Here is a 24,261-nt window from a genome sequence, read left to right on the forward strand (position 1 = left end):
TTCATAACGGCGTCTCTGGTAAATTTTGGCCGTCGACCAGTGTATTTGTTTAAAAATACCTTTACAAACATCTTTTAATTGCCAGCGTCCATATTTGTTTANGCAAATATCTCAAAAACGGTACCATAAAATTAAAAATAACCTTGATTTTCGGAATCAGGGGGTGATTTTACATACGAATTTCATAACGGCGTCTCTGGTAAATTTTGGCCGTCGACCAGTGTATTTGTTTAAAAATACCTTTACAAACATCTTTTAATTGCCAGCGTCCATATTTGTTTACTTTTTAACCGACTTCAAAAAAAGGAGGAGGTTATCAATTCGTCGGAATATTTTATTTTATTTTTTTGTTATGTTTGTTACCGCATAACTTTGGACCACGTTAACCGATTTCGAAAATTATTTTTGCATCGGAAAGGTAGTGTCTCAGAGGTGGTCCTATACTAATCTGTTTTAGACCCGATCATTGGATCATCAAAAAATTAACGGTACTCCTAAATTTTTATTTGAGAATTGAAGTTGGTTTTGTGTTTTGCTTAAAAATTACTTGTTAATTTGGAATATCTCATTCTTCGCAAAAATGATCGCTAAAACTGGGTTGGGCATCGAAAGGTTATCGGTTTAATCTGAGGTTATTTCATAATTACAGATTAACGAGGAACAAATTTTGCATGAATAATCTCTGTTTCTAATTATAATTACAGATTAGGGAGTTAAGCTAGAAAATGAGGGTAATATATTATCCTTTACAACACTGAAAGACTAGCTAACGTCGCGTCTTCACATGTTAAAATCATTGCCTACCATATGTAATTTTGTTTGCCAGATGTGAGACATTCTTTTTCATATCGGACATTAAATTTGGAGTCACACTTTCGATTGGGTCAGCTAACACGTGTTCGAGGAATTTTTTGCTTTTTTCTTTGGAGATATGATCTGTCAAAATTTGCATTTTTTCTTGATTCTGACTAATCATGTACTTCTTCAAATCGTTATACCTCGGGTTCTGCTCATCGTAGGGACTTCATCTTAACGTCGTATTAACGCTAAAGAAATGGGTTTAACATTTCTATATATAATATGGTCAAGATTGCCCTAAAGTTACTTAGCTATTAGCAGTTAAACTTGTTGAAGTTGTTTTGCATAGTGAAGACCAGCAAATTAGAGATTTAAAATTATACCATCGTAATCCATGTGTAATCTACTATATACTTGTGAAAGTATGTATGTATGTGCCAGCTTACAGTCTAAACGGACGGACAGAATCGAACAAAATTTCGACAGAGTATTACCATGACAGCTGGGCCTATAATAGGATGAAAAAAACTGGGATCCGACAAGGGGGCGTGGCACCTTCTGTAGGCGTGAAATTTTTAATCAGCCATAACTTCCAGATCATAAGTCACATGAACTTGAAACTTGGTACCCAGACATGTCAATGGTAGATGCTTCTAGGCAGGTATATATAAACGAGTTTGTAAAAGGGGGCGTGGCAATCCCATATAACTATAACTTTGGAACCATAAGTTCCACGAACTTGAAATTTGGTATGCAGATATATCAATGGTAGGTGCTTATAGGAGGGTACGTATAAGCGAGTTTGTAAATGGGGGCGTGACACATCGTGAAATTTTTTATCAGGTATAACTTCGGAACCATAAGTCGCACGAACTTGAAATTATAAATGAGTTTGTAAAAAATGGCGTGGCAAATCCTATAGGTGTGGAAAATTATATCAGCTATAACTTCAAACCCATAAGTCACATGAAATTTAAATTTAGTATGCAGACATGTCATGGTGTATATGAATGAGTATGGCTCATATGTATAAGTTTTATCAGAGGTAATATTTGTATGTGGGGATTTTCTATCTTGATAAAAGCATTTGTAAGATGGCTTAAAACAAGTATGTTCGTTAAATTGGGCGCACTTTAACTTTACAAAATGTGTTATTTCGCATAAAAGTACATAATCAAAAATAACACAGACCCAGCGGGGGACTCAGACTTTTTTTGAGGGTGTCTGTGGGCACTTGAAATTCTCTATCCAAATAAAATGTAAAAAAGTTGTGTTAAGTTTTTTAAGATAGGGTGTTTTCGAACTGAATTTTCTCCACGAAAACGGGGAATTTTGGAAAACGCATATCTCCTACGAAAATGTATGGAATCATAGTTTTCCTATTATTTTTCCCATTTTCTGTCTGCTTCCCAGCTAGTCGAAAAGTAGTTTAGCACCGCTTAGCGCGCTTGGGACATTTCACGTCAATTCCCCCAGATGCGTATGTAATTTGTTGTACAAATATCTTACCTTTACCGGAAGGTTAAATAAAAATATCTAAAAAGTGTGGTTCTTAAATAAATATGTACATATAACGATCAAATAAGTGAACAGTTCGATTGAACGTTATTCCAATTTTGCTAGTTTATATCTGCGTATTCTTAGCTCACTGAATGATTTAAAAATAATAATCTATTACCAGCCATAATAATATTTATGTAAATGTATCTATGACACTTCCTCCAGGAATAAACCCAAATATATCAACACTGTTATCATCATGAATACTATGACAAATGTGAAGAATGTGCTCAAGCTCAGTGAAACAGATTTGAAAGGCGGAAAAAAATCATGGCACGAAATGTATAAAGATTCAGCTTGGATATTCGTTGGTGGTCTGCCTTACACCCTCACAGAGGGCGATGTCATCTGTGTGTTTTCACAATACGGCGAAATTGTTAATATCAACCTGATAAGAGATAAAAGTAGTGGCAAATCGAAAGGGTTCTGCTTTCTATGCTACGAAGATCAGCGTTCAACCATTTTGGCAGTGGACAATTTAAATGGCATTAAACTACTTGGACGTACTATACGGGTAGATCATGTGGCCGATTATAAACCGCCGAAAGAAAATGAGAAAATGGACGAAGAGACTTTAAGACTGTATATGGAGGGCTGTGCGCCGAAACCTATGGTGCATAAAAAGGAACGCTCATGAAGGATAGAAAATAATTTAAAAAAATGTACAAATGATGTGTAGTATTTCTACAAATCAAATAAAGGGAAAATACATACATATCTATGTATGTATAAGGGGCGTTAATTGTATGAGGTTTTGAAAAGTGAAGAGGTCGATAGTGCCGTGCGGAGATTATGTATATCAGTGGGAAGTCAGGATAACAAAGGAGTCGTTTTTTTCGTACATTTTAGCATATTCGGCGCTTAAGACACAATCGGCTGACTTTAAGGCCATAAAATATAACAAATTTCGGGAATCGTTTTTCAAATTTGTACAAACGACTAAAGAATTTTACGGTATTTATATTGCAGCAGTTTAAATTTCTACTTATCTAGACTAGATCTTGCCGTTCGCAGCGTTTGTCCTCCATGTGAAGGTTCCGCTCACGATACCAACTTCGCATGCCCCTTAAGGCGAACCCAAGTAAAACTCCTTTCCAAAAAAATTTTAAACGTTCTGCTCGACTTACTACCGATAGATCTTTTGACCGAAAACTCGGCTGCTAATAGTGCCATCAGACTGCGGTTATGGAAGGGAAGACCGTCCGGGCAAAGTTCTATCCAAACGCACTACCTCCCGAAATTAAACCGCTGCCCACTGACTATATCCTGTGAAACCCGTAGCTCACCACATACTCTGCACGAAATTCCCAAGCTGCAATGACTGAACTCAGGGAGGGGCCAGTTCGTTGAGGGCTTAACTGTCTTTACGAACGAAGCACAGTTAGAATGCGGGGTTGGTGTAGGGACTTTCATTGAAAAATGTAACCTTAAGTTATTATTTCGCTTACCGCACCATGTAAGCGTTCTCCTCGTTGAAACTTTTCGTTACGGTCGCTACGCCCAGGGAGATCAACCATACATGATCGTATAGGATTACCCAGCAGTTCTGGGTATCCTAGGGATAACTTCAAACCAGGGATCTTTTAAGAATGAGCAAGGAAAATACCTGCAAACTCACTACAGTTTCCAAAGGGCTAAGTAGCCGCTACAACAAAAACCACTAAAAACCCACACAGCAAAACTATTACATCTTAATTTCAATCCTGCGGTGAATGATATTAAAGAGTTATTTCTTAACCACAGGTGATAAGAGTATCCAATTAACGCAGCTTTATTAAACGTTGGCATTTCTTTATGGTTGAGCATATCGGATATTTGTATTGTACGCCATGACTTAGGAATAAAAGAGACTGATGCTATGCATTGATGCGTTTAAGACGACAGCCTAAACATTTATAACTGATACACAGTGCTTTGATTGGGACAAATTGAGTTCTAGGTACGCTTTTATTCATATTTAAGTAAACTTAGGTAAAACATATACATATATAAAACAGCACTTCGAGCAAAGGTAAGTAACATTTTAACCTACCTTTCTTACCAGCTCAAGTGAGGACCACATCGCACCCGAAATCAAAACTATATAAAGAACATTTTTTCTCCACAATCTCCAGAAATGGGGTGAAAGGTGGCGCGTGACGTGAGGCTGCCATACAGCTAAAGTCATGTGCATCGCAAGAACGAAATCAAACAAATTCATTGCAGGTTTAATTGAGAGAAAGAGTAGGTACTACATATATTTTGTTTTCCGGGGTGGCCCAAGCCCAAACAAACAATGTGCACTTTCATAAGGGTAATTCTTTGACAAATATGCGCGAAAAATATATCCATACTTTAATTGTTATTTTAAATACATACATATTTTTATTTTATAAAAATGCTTACTTCCAATTATAAATTAGAAATTTTCAGACTTCCTCGAAGTAAAATTTTGTTTCATTATTTAAGTTTATCACATTTCTAGAAATAGATGATTCTAAGGTGCCTTTACTGGGCATACGAATATTGTAGTATTATTTATGTTTAAAAAACATTACTTTATAAAGATATGTTGATAGCTCAGCGTTAGGCTAAAAACATACGGGAGAGGCGAGCAAAGCATCGAGCGAAGCGTCGATTACAAAACGTGTATGTTTCAACCGGAGCGCATATACACATCTATGCTTTGGCCTTAACTATGCGCGCTCCAATTAAAACATGCACGTTACGAAAAACAAAACGGTAAACTTATGTATATTTATCACTCTAGTAAAAATTTACAAATTATTAGTGGTATTCACCAAATTGAGCAGTGGCCTGGCGTTCTAGCAAAAGAGCAGATGACTGTTGACACCAGTCTGCCAGGCCACTCTCTCACTGGTGAATACCGCTATTGTATCCATTAAAAATCCGACAAAGTAGTAAAAGTAAGAAAAGGGGGATTTTTCCAATGCGGCCATTGTACCTATCTATGAATTTTACGATGTTTTTTTATTCCTGTAAGAAATAAGCAAAAATTCAGTTCAAAGAAATTTTAAAACGATTGTTATCCTTACGTACTTGCATTGCAATACTGTCCATAGAAGCCCGGATCACATTTGCAGGTCTTATTTGGCATACAAACGCCATGCTTACAAGGACGCCTGCAGGTCGAACGCTGCCTACGACCGATTTCGCAATGATTACCGAGCAACCCGCTTGGACAGCGGCAAATATTGGTGCCAATGCAGCGACCGCCATTTTTGCATGGAATCACACATTTAGCTGTGGATAAATAACGCAGTAGAAGTATTTATAAAAATAAAAAAATAAAAAAATGTAAGCTTACAATATTCACATCGCAGTCCATAGTATCCTTTGGAACACTGGCATTTATCCTTTTGTATGCACTTGCCGCCATTTAAGCATTTCTCGGTGCAGATGCCTGAAAATAGTTGATTTTAAAGTTGGAGTTATTAAATATAGTTCCTAACTACTAAATTACATATACTTATTGCCATTTAATATGTGGTATCTACTTTCACTTATTTAGAAACTTTGCAAATAGTATTCAAGCATGTCACGCTTCTCGACCTTCTCCCGCACCAACAGCTGGGGTATTATCCAGTGCCGTTCGATTTTACAGCAGCAAAGTCGAAATGCCTCAACCGAATACGGCAGCCCACAGACAGCAGATTGCAAGACGACCACATTACGAAAGCGGCCAACACCTTTGACAGATGAGATCATACGTGTTGATCATGCTGGCGAATTGGGCGCTGATCGCATCTATGCGGGGCAAATGTACGTTTTGGGCAATGGCCCAATGGGTAAGACAATCGCACACATGTGGGAGCAGGAGAAAGAGCATCGGAAGAGATTCGAGAATCTAATGCAAGAACACCGTGTGCGGCCAACGATAATGTTACCAATTTGGAATGTGGCCGGCTTTGTGTTGGGTGCAGGTACATTTATAAAACTTTGGGGTTGAACTTTTTTGAAGTCAGGTATTCATTTTTTATTTCAGGCACAGCACTGCTGGGTGAGAAAGCGGCTATGGCGTGCACTGTTGCTGTGGAAACAGTCATCGTGGATCATTACAATGAGCAACTGCGACAAATCATGGAATCTCCTAAACCAGATAAGGTGACTAAGTATGCTTTGATATATGTATACATTAGACTGCGCCAAATAAAACGAATGTTTTTTCTTTCGGCCCCATATCGAAGTTTTGTTATTGGTTATGCATAGTATTATGTATTCTGTTCACGCTGTGAAACTTGTTGGCAACATGAAGCTGGCAATACAATTTTCACGACAATTTAAAATACACATGTACATCAGGGTGCCCATCAAAAAAGTTTTTTTTGTTGTTTTTGGAAATTTGAAGACCCTACCCCCTAATTTTATTCGTTTTTATGAGAAATTTTATTGTCTGTTTTTATAGATTTTTTAAAGGTGATTTAGGGGTCGCGACCTGTCGATTTATGTCAAAAAGTAGGATTTTGTAGATTTATGAGTTTTTGAATGACTATTTTTGATAAGATTTCAAAGATAGAAGAATATTATCTGAGAAGAGGATATAAAGGCTTCAAAATGGTGTATAATAATCTATTGTCGGACTAGGCTTGTGGGGATTTTTATCGGGTATATTAAAAAAATACCCATATTTCTCTTAATTTTTTTTTTTTAAATTTTGACCATCGATAATTTCTACAATTCCAAAATATGGGGTGCTATCTAAAATTAAATCTATTTTCCAATAAATTGATATCTCATTTATTGTAATCGCATAAAAATTGTCGAATTTAGGCGACTTTTCTTAAATACGGTCTTTAATATATATGTGTGTACGTACCGGAATTTCAGATTTTTTGAGCAGTGTGGTTAAGGAGTTCATCAATATTTATTCAAAATTGAGAGTGGCACCGCCTACTTATATGATATATGCGTATCTCAAAAACTACTTGCCCGACTTCGACCAAATTTGATAGTGAAATCTTATTTCACGGTTAAAAAAATTGCGGATGATGACTTATTATCAGGGAACGGATTTTTAGGACCTAAAAACCTATAAAAAAGGCAAAATAAAATAGCGAAAAAGGCAGGAAAAGGCACTAGGTATTGCAAAAAAGGCAAAACAAAATAGCGAAAAAGACAGGCACTAGCTATTGCAAAAAAAGCAAAATAAGGCACTAAAAAAAGACAGACAATACGAAGAACAATCAAAAAATACATTTATTTTAGAAATGTTTATATACAAGTAAAAAGAGGAAAACTATGAACTAGTTTTATTATATGAAAAATTTGTACCAAGGCGAATTTATATAAGGTGGTGTTGTTGCATCAGCTGTGAGTAGCGTTTGATTGTCAAAATTTTGAATTTCGTTAGTGAGTGAGTGAAAACGTGAGAGTGTTTGCATTTTCTGTCGCCGTTTTTCATTCGGGGAAGAATAGCTGAAATTTGACAAGCAAAAAAAAAAATACAAGTAATTGTTGTATTTCTTCAATCGATACCACCTTATATGTATTCGCCTTGATTTGTACTTTGAATCTTTGACTATTTTATCCTTTCGAGTTTCTAACTCATAAAACTTTTATCTGTATAGTTGTAGTAACATTGAACCACAAGATGCATTTTGAAGTTTTGTGGCAGCATTTTCATTCGATTTTCGCGAAGAAAAGCCTTGAATGTACAAAATGTGCGCTCGACGTAAGTTGATACAAGTGGAGCCCAATTTAAATATGGAACGTTTGAAACGTTCATATTATCAGGAATAAGGGCGTTTTCCTCGCCCTTTACAATTTTATCCACACCCCTTATTGTTTTCAAGCCTACGTTATCTGAGAAAACGGCTTTGAATTTTTCCAACACTAATTTAGCAAGAGGTCCCTGCGCTTTTATAAGCCGCATGGGCATGTGCATGTCATATATCTCCACTCCAAGTTCCACGGTGCCACGCGGCCTTTTCCAATAACCAATAATATGCAGTGTGAAAAATTCGGTTTGTATGGGAGGTGCCACGCCCCCTTTAGATATCGGTTTTGTTTTAGTCTATGAGCATCCTTGGAAAGTCTGTGTCGGAAATTTAAAAAAATCGGTACAGCCGTTCGTGAACTTTGCCGTTAAGAAAAACGGATTTCAAAATATATATGTTTGTAAGTACAGATAAATATTTTAGTTTCAGTTAAGTTTTACTTGCAATTTTTTAGTCATCGGATTTCATCCGCCGGTATAGGTTTTGGGGTGCCTCAAGCAAAATTAACTAATGTTTATACACATCGCAATGTACAACAAATATGATTGCAAACAATGAAAAACAATGAAATCAAACATCGTATTTGACCAAAAAACTATATTTTACTTCATTCTCTCAACTCCACATAATGTAGAAAAGCTAAGAAATATAATCAAATAAGATACATATATCACGACGCCCATGAATAACAAAAATCGGTTTGATTTAAACTTGTTTTTTTGATTTATTTTATACTTCAATTTTCGGTGTGTCAAAATAGGTTTGTTCGTCGAAAATCCAGCAAGAATTATCCAACACTCAAAATATCAGAGAGTAAGAAAAAATTTTCTCAAATTCTCTCTCATGTTGAGAAACTTGCAAATTTCTGCACGAACGCAAATTTGCAGGAATTTGCAAGTTTCGCTGCCAGCTGGCGTCAACGGTTGCATTTCAAATATAAAAAATTTTTATAGAATTTTTAAAATTCTTTCGGATGGCCAAAAACAGGATATACATGTATATTTCTTGTTGTTCTGACTTTCTTTAACATACATTTCAATTTCTTCATCGTACTAGCTGTCGGGTTTCTTAAATCGACTCTGGTTGCAATTGCATTCCGATTGCGAATACCATTTTTTTCAGCCGAATTAAGTTCAAATCATTGGAATTAACTAAATTAATTATATCAACAATTATTTACTTCCTTTTTTCATAAAAAAATCGCTCGTGTTTATAAATTTTTAAATTTAACGAACTAATTTATTCAAATTATTGTGGACAAAAATGCAACCATGCGCCACAACCACATGTTTTTCGTGTTTGCAAATTCTTGCTGGCAAAATTTTTTCCAGCAAGAATTTGCAACTTCTCTCCAAGAGAACTGTCACTTTGCTCTCACAATTTTTGAGTGTTGGATAATTTTTTGGTCTGCACGAACGCAATTTGGGCAAAAATCGTGATAATTCGTACAAATTCGTACAAATTTTTTTCTCGACGAACAAACCTAATTTCATGTGAAAACAATATGTGTTGCAACTGCCCAGCTGATAATACATTGCTATAAATTCACACCGAACGTGATACTTTAATAATTCGCGCAACGCTGCGGTTGTGATTGCAACTCGAACAACCCCATTGTCTCCAAGCGTACGTTAGCTGAGAAAACGGCTTTGCAATTTTCCAACACCAATTTGGCAAGAGGTCCCTGCGCTTTTATAAGCCATGTGTATATTTTTTAATCTTAAAAAAAAAATTGTAAATGCTATAATCACTTTTTCAAGGCGAATCTATACAAGGTGGTATTATCGGATCCGCTGATTTCACGGCGAATTTGTACCTTTTGTCAAAATCATGTGTTTGTTGTAATTTGGCTTTGTACTGATTGTCAAGGAGCGTATAATTTGTTGTTGTAATTTTTGTTTTTGTTCTGTTAACACCACCTTGTATAAATTCGCCTTGCACTTTTTTAAAGGTAGAAAAGGCAAAAAAAGGCAAATATCTTAAAAAAGGCAAAAAAGGAAAATATCTTAAAAAATGCAAAAAAAGGCAACATCAAATATGTATATATGGAATCAGGGAAAACGAAATATTGACATTCAAGAATCGCAAAATTATAAAAATTTCAGAACAAACTTTTGTTCTCATATTTTTTTTTTTAATTCGTGGGATATAATTAAGATAACAGTTATAAGTAACTATCTGAACAGCCCTTGGCTCGTTACCACATAATTCTTTTGCAGAAAAATCGTTAATATTGCAATTCTTGTTTTGATTTATTTTTAATAAATATTGTTAGCGTTTCAATACGTTCTGATTTAATAAGTAATTCATATAATACATTCCGGGACTGAAAGTGTGTGTAGGCAAGTTGAGTTTTATTTACAAATATATAATACACCATGTCGTATTACCGAAGTCATGAAGAAAACAGAAAATAAGTATATGACCAAGGTGGAAGNAATTCTTGCTGGCAAAATTTTTTCCAGCAAGAATTTGCAACTTCTCTCCAAGAGAACTGTCACTTTGCTCTCACAATTTTTGAGTGTTGGATAATTTTTTGGTCTGCACGAACGCAATTTGGGCAAAAATCGTGATAATTCGTACAAATTCGTACAAATTTTTTTCTCGACGAACAAACCTAATTTCATGTGAAAACAATATGTGTTGCAACTGCCCAGCTGATAATACATTGCTATAAATTCACACCGAACGTGATACTTTAATAATTCGCGCAACGCTGCGGTTGTGATTGCAACTCGAACAACCCCATTGTCTCCAAGCGTACGTTAGCTGAGAAAACGGCTTTGCAATTTTCCAACACCAATTTGGCAAGAGGTCCCTGCGCTTTTATAAGCCATGTGTATATTTTTTAATCTTAAAAAAAAAATTGTAAATGCTATAATCACTTTTTCAAGGCGAATCTATACAAGGTGGTATTATCGGATCCGCTGATTTCACGGCGAATTTGTACCTTTTGTCAAAATCATGTGTTTGTTGTAATTTGGCTTTGTACTGATTGTCAAGGAGCGTATAATTTGTTGTTGTAATTTTTGTTTTTGTTCTGTTAACACCACCTTGTATAAATTCGCCTTGCACTTTTTTAAAGGTAGAAAAGGCAAAAAAAGGCAAATATCTTAAAAAAGGCAAAAAAGGAAAATATCTTAAAAAATGCAAAAAAAGGCAACATCAAATATGTATATATGGAATCAGGGAAAACGAAATATTGACATTCAAGAATCGCAAAATTATAAAAATTTCAGAACAAACTTTTGTTCTCATATTTTTTTTTTGAATTCGTGGGATATAATTAAGATAACAGTTATAAGTAACTATCTGAACAGCCCTTGGCTCGTTACCACATAATTCTTTTGCAGAAAAATCGTTAATATTGCAATTCTTGTTTTGATTTATTTTTAATAAATATTGTTAGCGTTTCAATACGTTCTGATTTAATAAGTAATTCATATAATACATTCCGGGACTGAAAGTGTGTGTAGGCAAGTTGAGTTTTATTTACAAATATATAATACACCATGTCGTATTACCGAAGTCATGAAGAAAACAGAAAATAAGTATATGACCAAGGTGGAAGAACTGCACCAAAATGAATAAAATATAATAAGTTAGGCTTTCATTAGAGCTTTCCTTTCACTATTTGGCTTTTAGTTATTTTAACGAAAGCTTTACTTATTTTGTTTTATTCATTTTATTGCTGGTTTAACAAATTCGACTTACTTTTTTCCCAACAGTATTTTTCTTCCACATGGTGCAGATATTTTTTTTCTGTTTTCTGCATGACTTAGGTAATACGACATGGTGTATTGTATATTTGTAAATAAAACTGAACTTGCCTACACACACTTTCAGTCCCGGATTCNCAAATTCGACTTACTTTTTTCCCAACAGTATTTTTCTTCCACATGGTGCAGATATTTTTTTTCTGTTTTCTGCATGACTTAGGTAATACGACATGGTGTATTGTATATTTGTAAATAAAACTGAACTTGCCTACACACACTTTCAGTCCCGGATTCTATTACACAATTACTTATTAAATCAGAACGTATTGAAACGCTAACAATATTCATTAAAAATAAATTAAAACAAGAAATACATTATTAACGATTTCTCTGCAAAAGAATTATGTGTTAAAGAGCCGAGGGCTGTTCAGATAGTTACTTATAACTGTTATCTTAATTGTACCCAACGAATTAAAAAAAATATGATAACAAAAATTTTTTGTGAAATTTTTATAATATTGCAATTCTTGAACGTCAATATTTCGCAAAAAAAGGCTGATATGATTTTGGTAAAATGGGATTTTCGTTACGTAGGTGATAACGAACCAAGTTGCATTTTCAATTTTGGTCGGCCGTTTTAGTGAACTTTTAACTAATTCAGGAACAGTGCTGGCAAAATTTCACGGCTGTGAACAGAATACTAACCTTTACAACAAAAGAATGTTTGCAAAATTTCAGCCCTCTATCTTCATTTTTAACCACTTCACAAAAAGGAGAAAGGTAACAATTCGTCGGAATATTTTATTTTATTTTACTTAATTTAATTTAATTTAATTTTGTTTTATTTTATTTTATTTTATTTTATTTTATTTTATTTTATTTTATTTTATTTTAATTTATTTTATTATGTTTTATTTTATTTTATTTTATTTTATTTGTACTTTTATTTTTTATGTATGTTAGCGCATAACTTTGGACCACGTTAACCGATATAATTCTTTTTTAAATGAAAGATGTTACCTCACAGGTGGTGCCGTATTAATTTAAATCCGATCATCGGATCATAAAGAAATTAACGTTAATCTTAAATTTTTACATAAGAATTGAAGTCGGTTTTATTTTTTGCTTAAACATTACTTGTTCAGTTAGCGCTTGCAAAAATAAGAATTTTCAATGAAAATACTTTTGTTCCACAACTTTTTTTATAAACAATTAAATAAAAGAAAAATCTTAATGTAGTTTTGTAGGGAATCAAATTCTTGACAAAATAGTCTTACATCAAATTAAAAAAATGCAACTCCGTGTTTTTTATAATAATAATAGATAGGCGCTAACACATATGTATGCTAGTGTTTGGCCGAGCTTCTCCTCCGATTTGTGCAGTTATACGTCGGCTTCGAACGGCGTTGGATTTTTATGAGAAGCTTTTTTTCGTTGCAGAAATACACTCGGAGGTTTGCCATTGCATTAAAAAAATCTTTTTTCTATATTTTTTTTGCGATATTGCTTTGACAGGGCTTGAACCCAGTGAATTTTTTCTAAAAATTATATTTTGATTTACTTTTAAAACCTAATTAAACCACTTTTTGAGACGAAAATCTTATGCACTAAAAAATCGTAAATATGCGCATATAATATGCACGCAAACAAGTAAAATATGCAATTAAAAATATTTTGTTAATATTTTATTGCCGGTACAAAAATAAATAACACATGTATACAATACGTATTTATGTATGTATAAAATTTGTATATAACCAAGCAGTCAGATACAATCTGTGTAAATAGCAACATTGACAGTGTGAGAAAGTTTGCCATTTTGATACCACAACTCGTACAACCTGCAGCCATTTGGCGGTTCATACAGAGAGAGGCAACTTCACTCTAAAATAGGGGTGGGCAACGCCCAGGCCGAAAAGAGCCACCTGTAAAATCTAAATACTACAAAGAGCAACAAAAAAAAAACAACAAAAACAAAAATTTGATTTTTAAATAAAATTATTATTAGAAATGAAAAACATTAATTTGATTATTATTCTAATGTACGTAAGATAGATATTAAAGAAAATTCAAAAGATCCCTTTGGCCAAATTTTCAAAACCTGGTTTTACGTCAGTTAAAGCCGTTCGTAACAGTTTCATTAAATGTTAGTTAGTCAATAGGTACGTGCGTTTAAAATCTCCAGTAAAAAATTTCCAACAGCAAAATTCCGGCGAAATGTCATCTGTTCTCTCACAAGAGAAAAATATTCCAAATAATACGCGAACAGAAAATTTACAGAAACTTGCAAGTGAGACGAACAGCTAATAGAAATTTTGTTTACATTCAAAAGCATGATTCAATAACAGAAAGGTTTTGTAATAAAGCAGTCTTCTCGCTCCCACGCATAAAATCAGCTCATTTACTTGTGCAGAATGTTGCACACTCTACAGTTTTTAGTTATATTAGTAGTAAAACCAAAAATTCTTCATACTAAATATTCGTTGGGATCAGCTTCGTTAGCGTAAATTTCTGGAAGAAGTCTAGAATAGCGACCGTTTAGCTATAAAATAACCAAAAGTGCCGATTGATAGAACTTTTTACGCTGATTTCAACGATACCAAATTTATTTGGCGCAGGTAATAAACAAAGAAGATATAAGAGGTTTATTTGCTTTGTTTACTTATATTTTTTATTAACACTTAATTCTTAAAACCCAAACGTAGATCATGATAAAATATGTATATCGAATTAAAGATAATAGCTTGTACCTTCTAAATAATATAAATTTCTTTACCATTAATCATGCAGTTTTTTCAAAAAAGGTTATTTCATGAAAAAATAACATATGTTCGTTTTTTAGTGGTTTTGGTTTAAATATATTAAAAGAATTTCAATTATGTATATCAGCTGAAAGATAAATTGATTATCTTTATGGTGACGTTATTAGTTTTTTAATCGGTTATGTGGTTCATAAGATATTAATGTAAAAAAAAAATGAAGGAATTTAATTGTGACCTTCTAAAACGTCTTAAATTTTACTTGCGCTAAATAATTTTGACATGGTAAAAATGAGCGTAAAAAATTCTATTGATCTGCATTTTTTGTTTTCGCATAGTTAAACGGTCGGTATTCTAGATTTGTTCCAGGAAATGACGAATAACTTAAATTAAAAATCGATTATTTTACGTATTGCTTAGTATTTCCATTAAAACACCAAATATATTGCCAATTCACATATAATTAATAATACAGATTTTACTTCTAATTGTATACTTTGCGCACTTTCTTAGTACCTTTCTACTACCGTTTTCGCAAAAGGCGATCACATCCTTTCCCTTTCTCCTACTTCCAAAATACAAATCTAGATAAAGGAGTGTCAAATTTTAGCTGTCACAAAATATATAACCTTGTGTTATTGAATCATGATTCAAAAGTATAAAATTGAAAACGTAAGAAAACAAATCCCGAAGTCTTAACCTGACACAGTTCCCTGACTGAACGAATAATTACTTACTTCGTACAAGTTTAATTAGTCGCATTTTACTATTTTAACTTTCAAACCATCAAATTCAATTTGGGGATTTTTGTTAATTCCAACCAGCGGTTTTCTTGTTGCAAATTTTGCTCTCTCTATTTCCCCTACCTTGCAAGTTTTTAGCATACGCGAACACAGAAAGCTGATAGATTTTATAACTTTCAATAATTATTAGGTTCGCGAATACGACTAATTGTAAACGGTATTTTACTTTCCGAATTTCATTGTAGAGTACAAAGACTTACAGATATACGTTGTACCAAAAATTGAAAATATACGGCACGCAGCTGTTTGCAACAGCAGATATTTTCAATCTGGTACTTGTTGCCGGAATCCAAGCAATGGCAAAGCTTTATGTTGCATTTCCAGTGCCCTATCTTCTTTTAATTAATTTAATCTTTTCAAGGGATGGACACTCGCACAGGAAGGTGTTCGACTGTCTCTTTTGAGCTAGAGTCATCGCAACTACGACGCCAACGTGCCAGTGCCCTATGCACACTGAAGTAAGTTAGTAGGTATCTTCTTTGCTCATTCCTAAGAGAGCTTTGGTCTAAGTGGGTCGTAGGACACCTAGAACTGCCGGGTAATCCTGTACTATCCTGTACGGTTCCACTTTTGCTTGGCCTTCGAGTGATAAATTTCGGTAATTGTTGCTTTTATCTCCCAGAGCAAAGCGTCCATGTCCACCGCGTGGGACACATTCAGTGCGGAACCGCACCTTGTTAGTTCGTCCGCTGTCACGTTTTCGTAAATGTCCCTATGCACAAGGAACCATATTAGGGTAATTTCGTATTGATCAGAGATATAGGCCAGCTCTCTCCTACAGTCTTCCACTAGTTGAGATCTAATAGAAGTAGAAGAGAGTACCTCAATGGCCTTTTGGTTATCCGGGAAGATATTCAGATGAATATTTAAGAAAAAATTATATGGATCTTTTTTGGCAAGAGGTTTCGCACTAAATTTAAATGGTTTTAAATAAAAAGAAGCAAAAATATGCAAAAACCACGTGCATTTATTGTAAAATATACTAATATATGCGCAATAAATATGCAAAAACAGGTATTTTTTGCAAAATATGCAAAATCCTGCATTTACTGCAAAATATGCAAAAATATGCACTAACGATTGAATGCCATTTTAAAGGAAATTTCATGATTCGTAAAGATAATTTAACCATTTCTATTTGAACATGCCTAATAAAACATGCATTTACATGAGATTCCGAGCCCTATTAATTACGTTATGAAATTTTATGATTTAATAAAAATAGTTTTCATACTTTCATTGATCCCTATATCGCATTTTTAAAGATAAACTTTTTTTTACCTAAAATAATAATCAAGATAAATAAATAAATTTTCTATTATTTTTCATTTACAAGTTTTGTTAGCTTAAAAGTTTCTAAAATCTTATCAATATACATGAGTCCATATGTCACTAGCATAGGTACATATTTTAATGTTAACGTCAGTGCTGGCAGTCTTTCATTATAAAATTTGAGGTTGTATTGTGTTCTGCAGTCGGCTGGGCATTTAATTGACGGAACCAACTTTTTCTGGAAGTTTGGATTGCATATAGAAAAGTAATTTATCAATTTTCCCAGGTTGGCGATTTTAAGCGTGTTTTTTTTTAATTGGAAGTGGGTGATCGCACAGCAGCATTTAATCAATGAAAAGTGATTAAAATGCAAATATTTATGCTATCAAAAGACTTTTATGGGGATTTTCGGGCACGAGTAATCTGAATCTGCTGTTTATTTTTTTTTACTAAAAAACGTTAATTCAACAATTTTTATTGAGCTCGAATAATTTTGAAAAAATGGTAGAAGTGATTTTTAAAAATTATTGTTGCTTTTCCATAATAAATTTTCATTAAAAAACGGCCCCGAGCTCAATAAAAATTGTTGAATATAATTGTTATAAGGCCAAAAAAATAAAAACAAAAAGCGTTAATTTTACCAAAAACGCGGTTACTGGGTACACTTTGGTGCAAATAAACATGAAGAAACACTGTTTCGAAACATTGTTTCCACTTTTCCTTCAAGTTTTTTATATTAAAACGCATCCTAGTGGCCCATTTTTCTAAAAATTTTTGCAAGCGCTAACAGAAAAATGAAGATAGGGAGCTGAAATTTTGATGTGGGACCGAAAGAAAAAAAACAATTGGTTTATTTGACACAATATATACTACATGTACATACGCACATCACAACATGGAATTCTTGTTTTTGTACGAATCGAAAATTTGAAAGTTTTGTTTCACTTTTGCCACTTACTATTTGCAGGAACTCTTAGATGTCATAACCAAATTCCGCGATGAGGAGCAAGAACACCACGACACAGGCATTGATTGTGGCGCCGAGCAAGCACCGTTTTACAAAGCAATGACTGAGGTGATCAAAATCGGTTGCAAAACGGCTATTGCCATTTCAAAGCGTATATAAATAAATGCACCCTTTCAGTGATTGTAATATTTATACCTATCTACATATATATAGAAGTTTTTTGCAAAAAAAATATACAGGCCGATTCTGAACAGAAACTCCCTGGGAGTTTTCTCTCTTTTCCCTTTCATCCTATCATGAATAAAAATTCCCTGTGGACTTTTTATGTTAAATGGCGGAGTTCAGATCTCAAAAAAGTGTCAAGCAGCTTCTTCTAAGTTCGAATTTCCCCTCCCAAGTTTTCGGGGAAAATTCTACTCCCTGGTAGTTAATTATTATTATTATTGGAGGATTATTTTTCGGGAGAAACAAATTCCTGGAGAACAAACTCCCCGGGGGTATTAAGAATTGGGTTGATAATGAAATATAATATTGCAAATAATAATTTTAGCTTACCTCCTTCGCACTGAGTGCCTTGGTAGCCATCAGGACAGGTGCACACCGATGGCGCTGTGCAATTGCCGCCATTTAGGCATTGCGGAAAACAAAATGCCGCCTGACAGTACTGACCCGTGTAGCCAGCTTTGCACTGGCAAATTTTATGATGATTACAAAATCCATTATCGCCACATTTCAAATTACATTCGGGATCGGGACCTTGAAATCATAAATATAACAATAGCAATACAAAATAATGTGAAAGCAAACGTTTATTAAGTAATAAAGCATTGGCAAACAACACATAACTCTGTCAAAAATTTAATAAACAAATGCAGTTAAGCTCAGCAGTAGGGCGTTCAAGCGGTCTATAAATTCAAAAGCAGTGCAGGAGCAGTGTAATATGAATAAATTTGTCCATTAACTGTAAAATGTAATAAAAAGCCAGCACTGTGAGGAATCTGTATTTTGATTTTTATAAATTACACTGGATCACAAATTTTAGTTTGGTTTTTGTTCTCCAGACTCCACTATCCAATTCCTATGTAGAATTGCTCGGTGATTCCGAATATCGTGTTATTTTTTTCTATGGATACGTTTTCGAGATATTTGCAATTTACCGTTATTCAGCTTAAAAAAGGAATGGTTCCACTAATCCAATAAAACTCTCCATAAACCGTATATATGTACATGACTTTCGATTAAAAAAATTCAAACTTTAACAGGGGCAAAACAAAAATGTCTGTTTTTTATTTTTTGTTAATTAATTTCTCAGAAATTATCAGGCCTATCGAAAAGTGGTGTACATACGGTTTATGGAGAATTTCATTGGCGTTTATTTGCCGTATTTCGTATGACGGTTGTCCAATTGTTTCGTAAGATACACGTGATTAAGTGGAACCACTCTTTTTTTAAGGTGAATAACGGTAAATTGTAAATATCTCGAAAAATTATCCATAGAAAAAAATAACTCGATTTTCGGAATCACCGAGCAATTCTACATAGGAATTGGGCAGTAGCAGCCATTGAACATTTTGGATGTAAACTAGTGTTATTATAGTAGGAGCAAATGAAATAAAAGCGATAGATAATCAAGTGTTTTTATGTGTGACCACAGTGGGTGTAGAATGGATCATTTTGACTGTTCACACTTGCCAGGTTTTCACGATATCTGGTTAAAAAAAATTATTCTGTAGTGTATTTTATTGTTGTAAACTGTATAAAAATTATAACCACATATCCAAATAACCTGATCCACAGGCAAGCGTGAACAACCACATTTACCAGAGTTTTCAAGTATTGGGCAAACAAAAAATACTCTGAAAAAATTTTCCAGAGGTCGATCTTTCAGTAATACATATGCACTTGCATATCGTTATCTTAGTATCGGTATAGCAGCTAATTTGATTTTTTTTTTTTCAAATTATGTAGTCTCGAAAATGTCAAATATTTTTAATTTCTTCTCACAAACATTCTAAATGTTTCAAATCTATTAGCATGTGAAACCCTTTTCCATATAAAACAAGCGATTGAATAGCAGCTTTTGGAGCGCTCGCCCAACTCAGCAGCACAACCGCTGATTACTGGGCCTTGCAAAGGATGGATCAATGATTCGAGAAGCAAACAAATTTACTAAGAAAGAAAGTTGCAACAATTTTAGTTTTTTCCAATTTTAACTTTTTTGTAATTTTTTTTTTGTATTTCATATCCCAACAAGCATTTCAGTAAATGTTTTTAAAAATAACTTAAAGTAAGTTTGCTATAACAAGCGTCAAATAAGCATTTTTAATATTAAGCTTATTACAAGTTTTTTCAAATAAACCTTTAATAAGTTTTGAGAGCGAATGTTTATAAATAACTTAAACTTATAAATGAAATGCAAATGCCAACGACATGAAGTAGTAAATATAACATTTTTTTAATCATAAGTGACGTGTTTACATTTTTTAAAATATATTATTAAAAGAAAAAATTAAATAAAACCGATGCGGTAAAAAAAATCCAATCCAGGACCCGCTGCGCTAATCGGTGGAGCATTCGAGTCTTCAAATGATGAGTTCTCCTTATCCTTTCTTAGTTTAACATTCAATTAAAAATGTATTAAATTTTTTTCAGAAAAGTTCATCAATGAGAATGGCGGCGATGAAGCGGAATATATAGCTGCACCGATGTCGTTTTTCCAATTTGCTAATAACCGCATGTAATTGAAAGCACGCAACAAGATGTAATAATTAACTTTTTTCTGCTTAATTTTTGTGTGTTATCGTGAATTTGTATGCTAAAATGTCTATTCCCTATTTATATTTTCGGGCCTGTAGATGAGTCCGCCGAAAATTCGCATTTCGTTTAGTTTCTAGATGTTATGTATGAGTTTTTGATGAAATATCTTTAAATAAAGGGTTATAAAAATGTTTATAAAAAGCTTTCTTGTGAAAATTTTTAGTAAGTTTATATTCATACGCTTATATACAACTTTTTTGTACCTTTGTTATAAGTTTACACTTTTACGCTTATAAAAAGCTTTCTTTTGAACATTTANCTTTTTTTGAACCTTTATTATAAGTTTACACTTTTACGCTTATAAAAAGCTTTCTTTTGAACATTTATTACAAGTTTATATTTCTACGCTTATAACCAATGTTCCTTTTCGATTATATTACGCTTACTTTCAAGCGTTTTATAAACAAAAAATCAACGTTTTGTAAGCTTAATGTTTATAATTGAAAACTTAAAAAAAACTTTGTTTTGCTTGTTGGGATGGCACGCATTGATTTAGAAGAAAAAAATCAGAACAGTTTTTGACACTTTCGATACCAGAAGCAACAACAAAATACACACAAATGTTGTTTTTGCTCTAATTAGGGTTGCCAGATTTTTTTGGCGCGAAATCAGTACATTCGACTTTTTCATGCTAGAAAAATCAGTACTTTTCAGTACACTTTTATTCCAAGCAGAATTATGAATGTAAGTAACAATAATACTTTGAAACGCCAGAGTACTTGTTTTTAATAATATCTTGGTATGGGTAAGGCTTCCTCAAGTGGGCTTCGAATTTACCAAGGTTATATTATTTTTACCAAGAAAAGCAAAACAAAATTTTGTAACGCGAATAATTTCATTGTATAGTTTAATGTTTTTAAATCTGCACCCAATAAAATTTTTTCATTCGGACACTTACTTTCAAAGAAAAATAAAAATTTTCAATTGTTGATAAAAAACTATTTGGAATTTTGCAACAAAATTTACACAGTGTACTTTGCGACTTCGAAACTCGGCCCTGCCTGAATATCATTGAAAAATATTAATCTTGGTAAATTCGGGGCCCACTTGAGGAAGCCTTACCCGTTTATAAATAAAATGTTGCTCATAAAAAATAAAAATGTTATTCATTTTAATATGAGTATACACATTAACATGTAGTACGAGATACCTTTATAATACATATTACAGGAGCCAATCAATTATTTTATATACATGACATTTTTTAATAGCAATAATGAGATCATTTCCACTTTCAGTGTTTAAATAGTCAAAGAACTCTAAACATTATACATATTTCAATATTACTTTTAATTTGAAGTTCGCTTTCTAAAATTTTAATTAGAAGCCGGTTTCTCTCTTTTCGCCAGGAAGCAAACTTTATATTTAAGTTAGTTCCTCTCAGGTGCTTCGTTTGAACGTGGTATTGAAAAAACAAAATTACATATTTATTCAAACTGTGGAAAGAGACCTCTATTTAAGGACTGCATCCGTATTTCCTCATGGCTTAAATTATTTTTTCAACTGCGTAAAAACTTTGAGACTAAGAATACGCCAAAAAGAGTATCTAAATTGAATCAGTAAATTGAGAAAAACGAATTGTAAGTTGTAGGCAAAGCCATTCAATTATTCAAATTTGTTGTTTTTAAACTGAAAGTTATTTTCGAGATAACTAACAACACTCGACAAAAAATGTCTGCCCTCTGACCCGCTATATGCCCTTAAAACGATTGCTCTTTTATATTAATTTCTTATATTAATTTCTTGCGCATATCAAACATTACCGAAAGCAAGTAAACTATAATTAAATTATTTTCTTCTTACTTTTTACAGTAAATTTTAAGAAAGTTGCAACGTTATGTAAAATTCTGNCAGGAGCCAATCAATTATTTTATATACATGACATTTTTTAATAGCAATAATGAGATCATTTCCACTTTCAGTGTTTAAATAGTCAAAGAACTCTAAACATTATACATATTTCAATATTACTTTTAATTTGAAGTTCGCTTTCTAAAATTTTAATTAGAAGCCGGTTTCTCTCTTTTCGCCAGGAAGCAAACTTTATATTTAAGTTAGTTCCTCTCAGGTGCTTCGTTTGAACGTGGTATTGAAAAAACAAAATTACATATTTATTCAAACTGTGGAAAGAGACCTCTATTTAAGGACTGCATCCGTATTTCCTCATGGCTTAAATTATTTTTTCAACTGCGTAAAAACTTTGAGACTAAGAATACGCCAAAAAGAGTATCTAAATTGAATCAGTAAATTGAGAAAAACGAATTGTAAGTTGTAGGCAAAGCCATTCAATTATTCAAATTTGTTGTTTTTAAACTGAAAGTTATTTTCGAGATAACTAACAACACTCGACAAAAAATGTCTGCCCTCTGACCCGCTATATGCCCTTAAAACGATTGCTCTTTTATATTAATTTCTTATATTAATTTCTTGCGCATATCAAACATTACCGAAAGCAAGTAAACTATAATTAAATTATTTTCTTCTTACTTTTTACAGTAAATTTTAAGAAAGTTGCAACGTTATGTAAAATTCTGAAGCAAATCGTAAAGTATTTTGTTTGTGTAAAATAATATTACACAAACAAAATACATGGGCAAAAATTACCGATCACCGAGTTACCGTGTACCAAGCTCGGTGGGAAGAAATCTATTACAAATTTGATTGCTCAGAATTGAAAAATCAGTACAGATCAGTACAAATTAAAAAAAAAATCACGACATTAGCGTACTGAAATGAATAAAATCAGTACGAAAGTTGAAAAATCAGTACTGTACTGATAAAATCAGTACGTCTGGCAACCGTAGCTCTAATGCTTCTACCTGTTTGATATGTCTTGGCCCTATCTAACATTTCTGCTTATTTTCAGAGTAGTTATAAAACTGCATAAAAACCAAAGTAATAATCCAGTAGTTTTTTTTTAATTTCTTTCTTTCTTTATTAAGGTAACGATATGTATGTTTGCAGGTAATCCGAGCAACAGGGGTTTGAAAAATAATCATAGTTTGCGGTTTCATTTTTAATTATTTTAACACTAACGGCAAACATATTCGTATGTCCCAATGTGTGATTTTTCTACATACATATATGTACATATAAAGTACAGTAAAAGTGAAAGTACATACCATCCATTGCGACGGCGTAACCGTCACCGTCACCATGGCTATGCGTCAAGTTACACACAAATCGTTTGACATTGCGCCCGAAAAATCATTAACTCGCTGATACTCTTTGCAAAAATTGCATTTTACTTTTTCACTTCTATAAGATTTTCCTCCATTATTTTTTACATTTCGTTTTTCCATAAATATTAAAATTTCCACAAACTCGAAAAATTTGCTTTCAACCGTGTAAAAAAAACGGTGACAGGTAATAAGATCAACGGAAATAAAGTCAATTGACATTAGGTGTGTTCGTCGAAAATCCAGCAAGAATTATCCAACACTCAAAATATCAGAGAGTAAGAAAAAATTCTCTCGAATTCTCTCTCCTGTTGGGAAACTTGCAAATATCTGCACGAACGCAAATTTGCAGGAATTTGCAAGTTTCCCTGCCAGCTGGCGTCCACGGTTGCATTTCAAACATAAACAATTTTTATAGAATTTTTAAAATTCGTTCGGATGGCCAAAAACAGCATATACATGTATATTTCTTGTTGTTCTGACTTTCTTTAACATACATTTCAATTTCTTCATCGTACTAGCTGTCGGGTTTCTTAAATCGACTCTGGTTGCAATTGCATTCCGATTGCGAATACCATTTTTTTCAGCCGAATTAAGTTCAAATCATTCTTCTTCTTCTTATTTGGCGCTGTAACCGCCTAAGCGATTTTGGCCGAGTCCAAAACAGCAC

At 33.2% G+C, this 24,261-nt stretch overlaps 3 protein-coding genes across 7 annotated transcripts in view; 2 read left to right on the forward strand and 1 right to left on the reverse strand.

The window, feature by feature from the left end:
• Positions 1-2,137: 2,137 nt before the first annotated feature.
• Positions 2,138-16,667, forward strand: LOC108363923 (RNA-binding motif protein, X-linked 2). Its single transcript, XM_017617456.1, has 3 exons — positions 2,138-3,095; positions 3,136-3,139; positions 16,655-16,667. The coding sequence occupies exon 1, from the start codon at positions 2,558-2,560 to the stop codon at positions 2,993-2,995; it is 438 nt and encodes a 145-aa protein (XP_017472945.1). The 5' UTR covers positions 2,138-2,557; the 3' UTR covers positions 2,996-3,095; positions 3,136-3,139; positions 16,655-16,667.
• shf (WNT inhibitory factor 1) overlaps positions 3,865-24,261 on the reverse strand; it is a 104,953-nt gene continuing 84,556 nt past the window's right edge. For all 5 annotated transcript variants that reach the window (XM_017617454.1, XM_017617452.1, XM_017617453.1 and 2 more), the window contains exons 5-8: positions 18,151-18,351; positions 5,666-5,761; positions 5,398-5,601; positions 3,865-5,334 (exon numbers count right to left, since the gene is read on the reverse strand). In XM_017617454.1, the coding sequence (XP_017472943.1) occupies positions 5,303-5,334; positions 5,398-5,601; positions 5,666-5,761; positions 18,151-18,351 (533 nt within the window). In that variant the 3' untranslated portion in view covers positions 3,865-5,302. The remainder of the gene's footprint in view (positions 5,335-5,397; positions 5,602-5,665; positions 5,762-18,150; positions 18,352-24,261) is intronic.
• Coq7 (ubiquinone biosynthesis protein COQ7, mitochondrial) lies at positions 5,845-17,848 on the forward strand. Its single transcript, XM_017617455.1, has 3 exons — positions 5,845-6,281; positions 6,344-6,462; positions 17,596-17,848. Exons 1-3 carry the CDS (start codon positions 5,894-5,896, stop codon positions 17,752-17,754), a joined length of 666 nt encoding a protein of 221 aa, XP_017472944.1. The 5' UTR covers positions 5,845-5,893; the 3' UTR covers positions 17,755-17,848.

This window comes from Rhagoletis zephyria, unplaced genomic scaffold (assembly GCF_001687245.7).
Source record: "Rhagoletis zephyria isolate East Lansing unplaced genomic scaffold, Rhagoletis_zephyria_1.1 Rzeph_scaffold_01412, whole genome shotgun sequence".
Lineage (NCBI taxonomy): Eukaryota > Metazoa > Arthropoda > Insecta > Diptera > Tephritidae > Rhagoletis > Rhagoletis zephyria.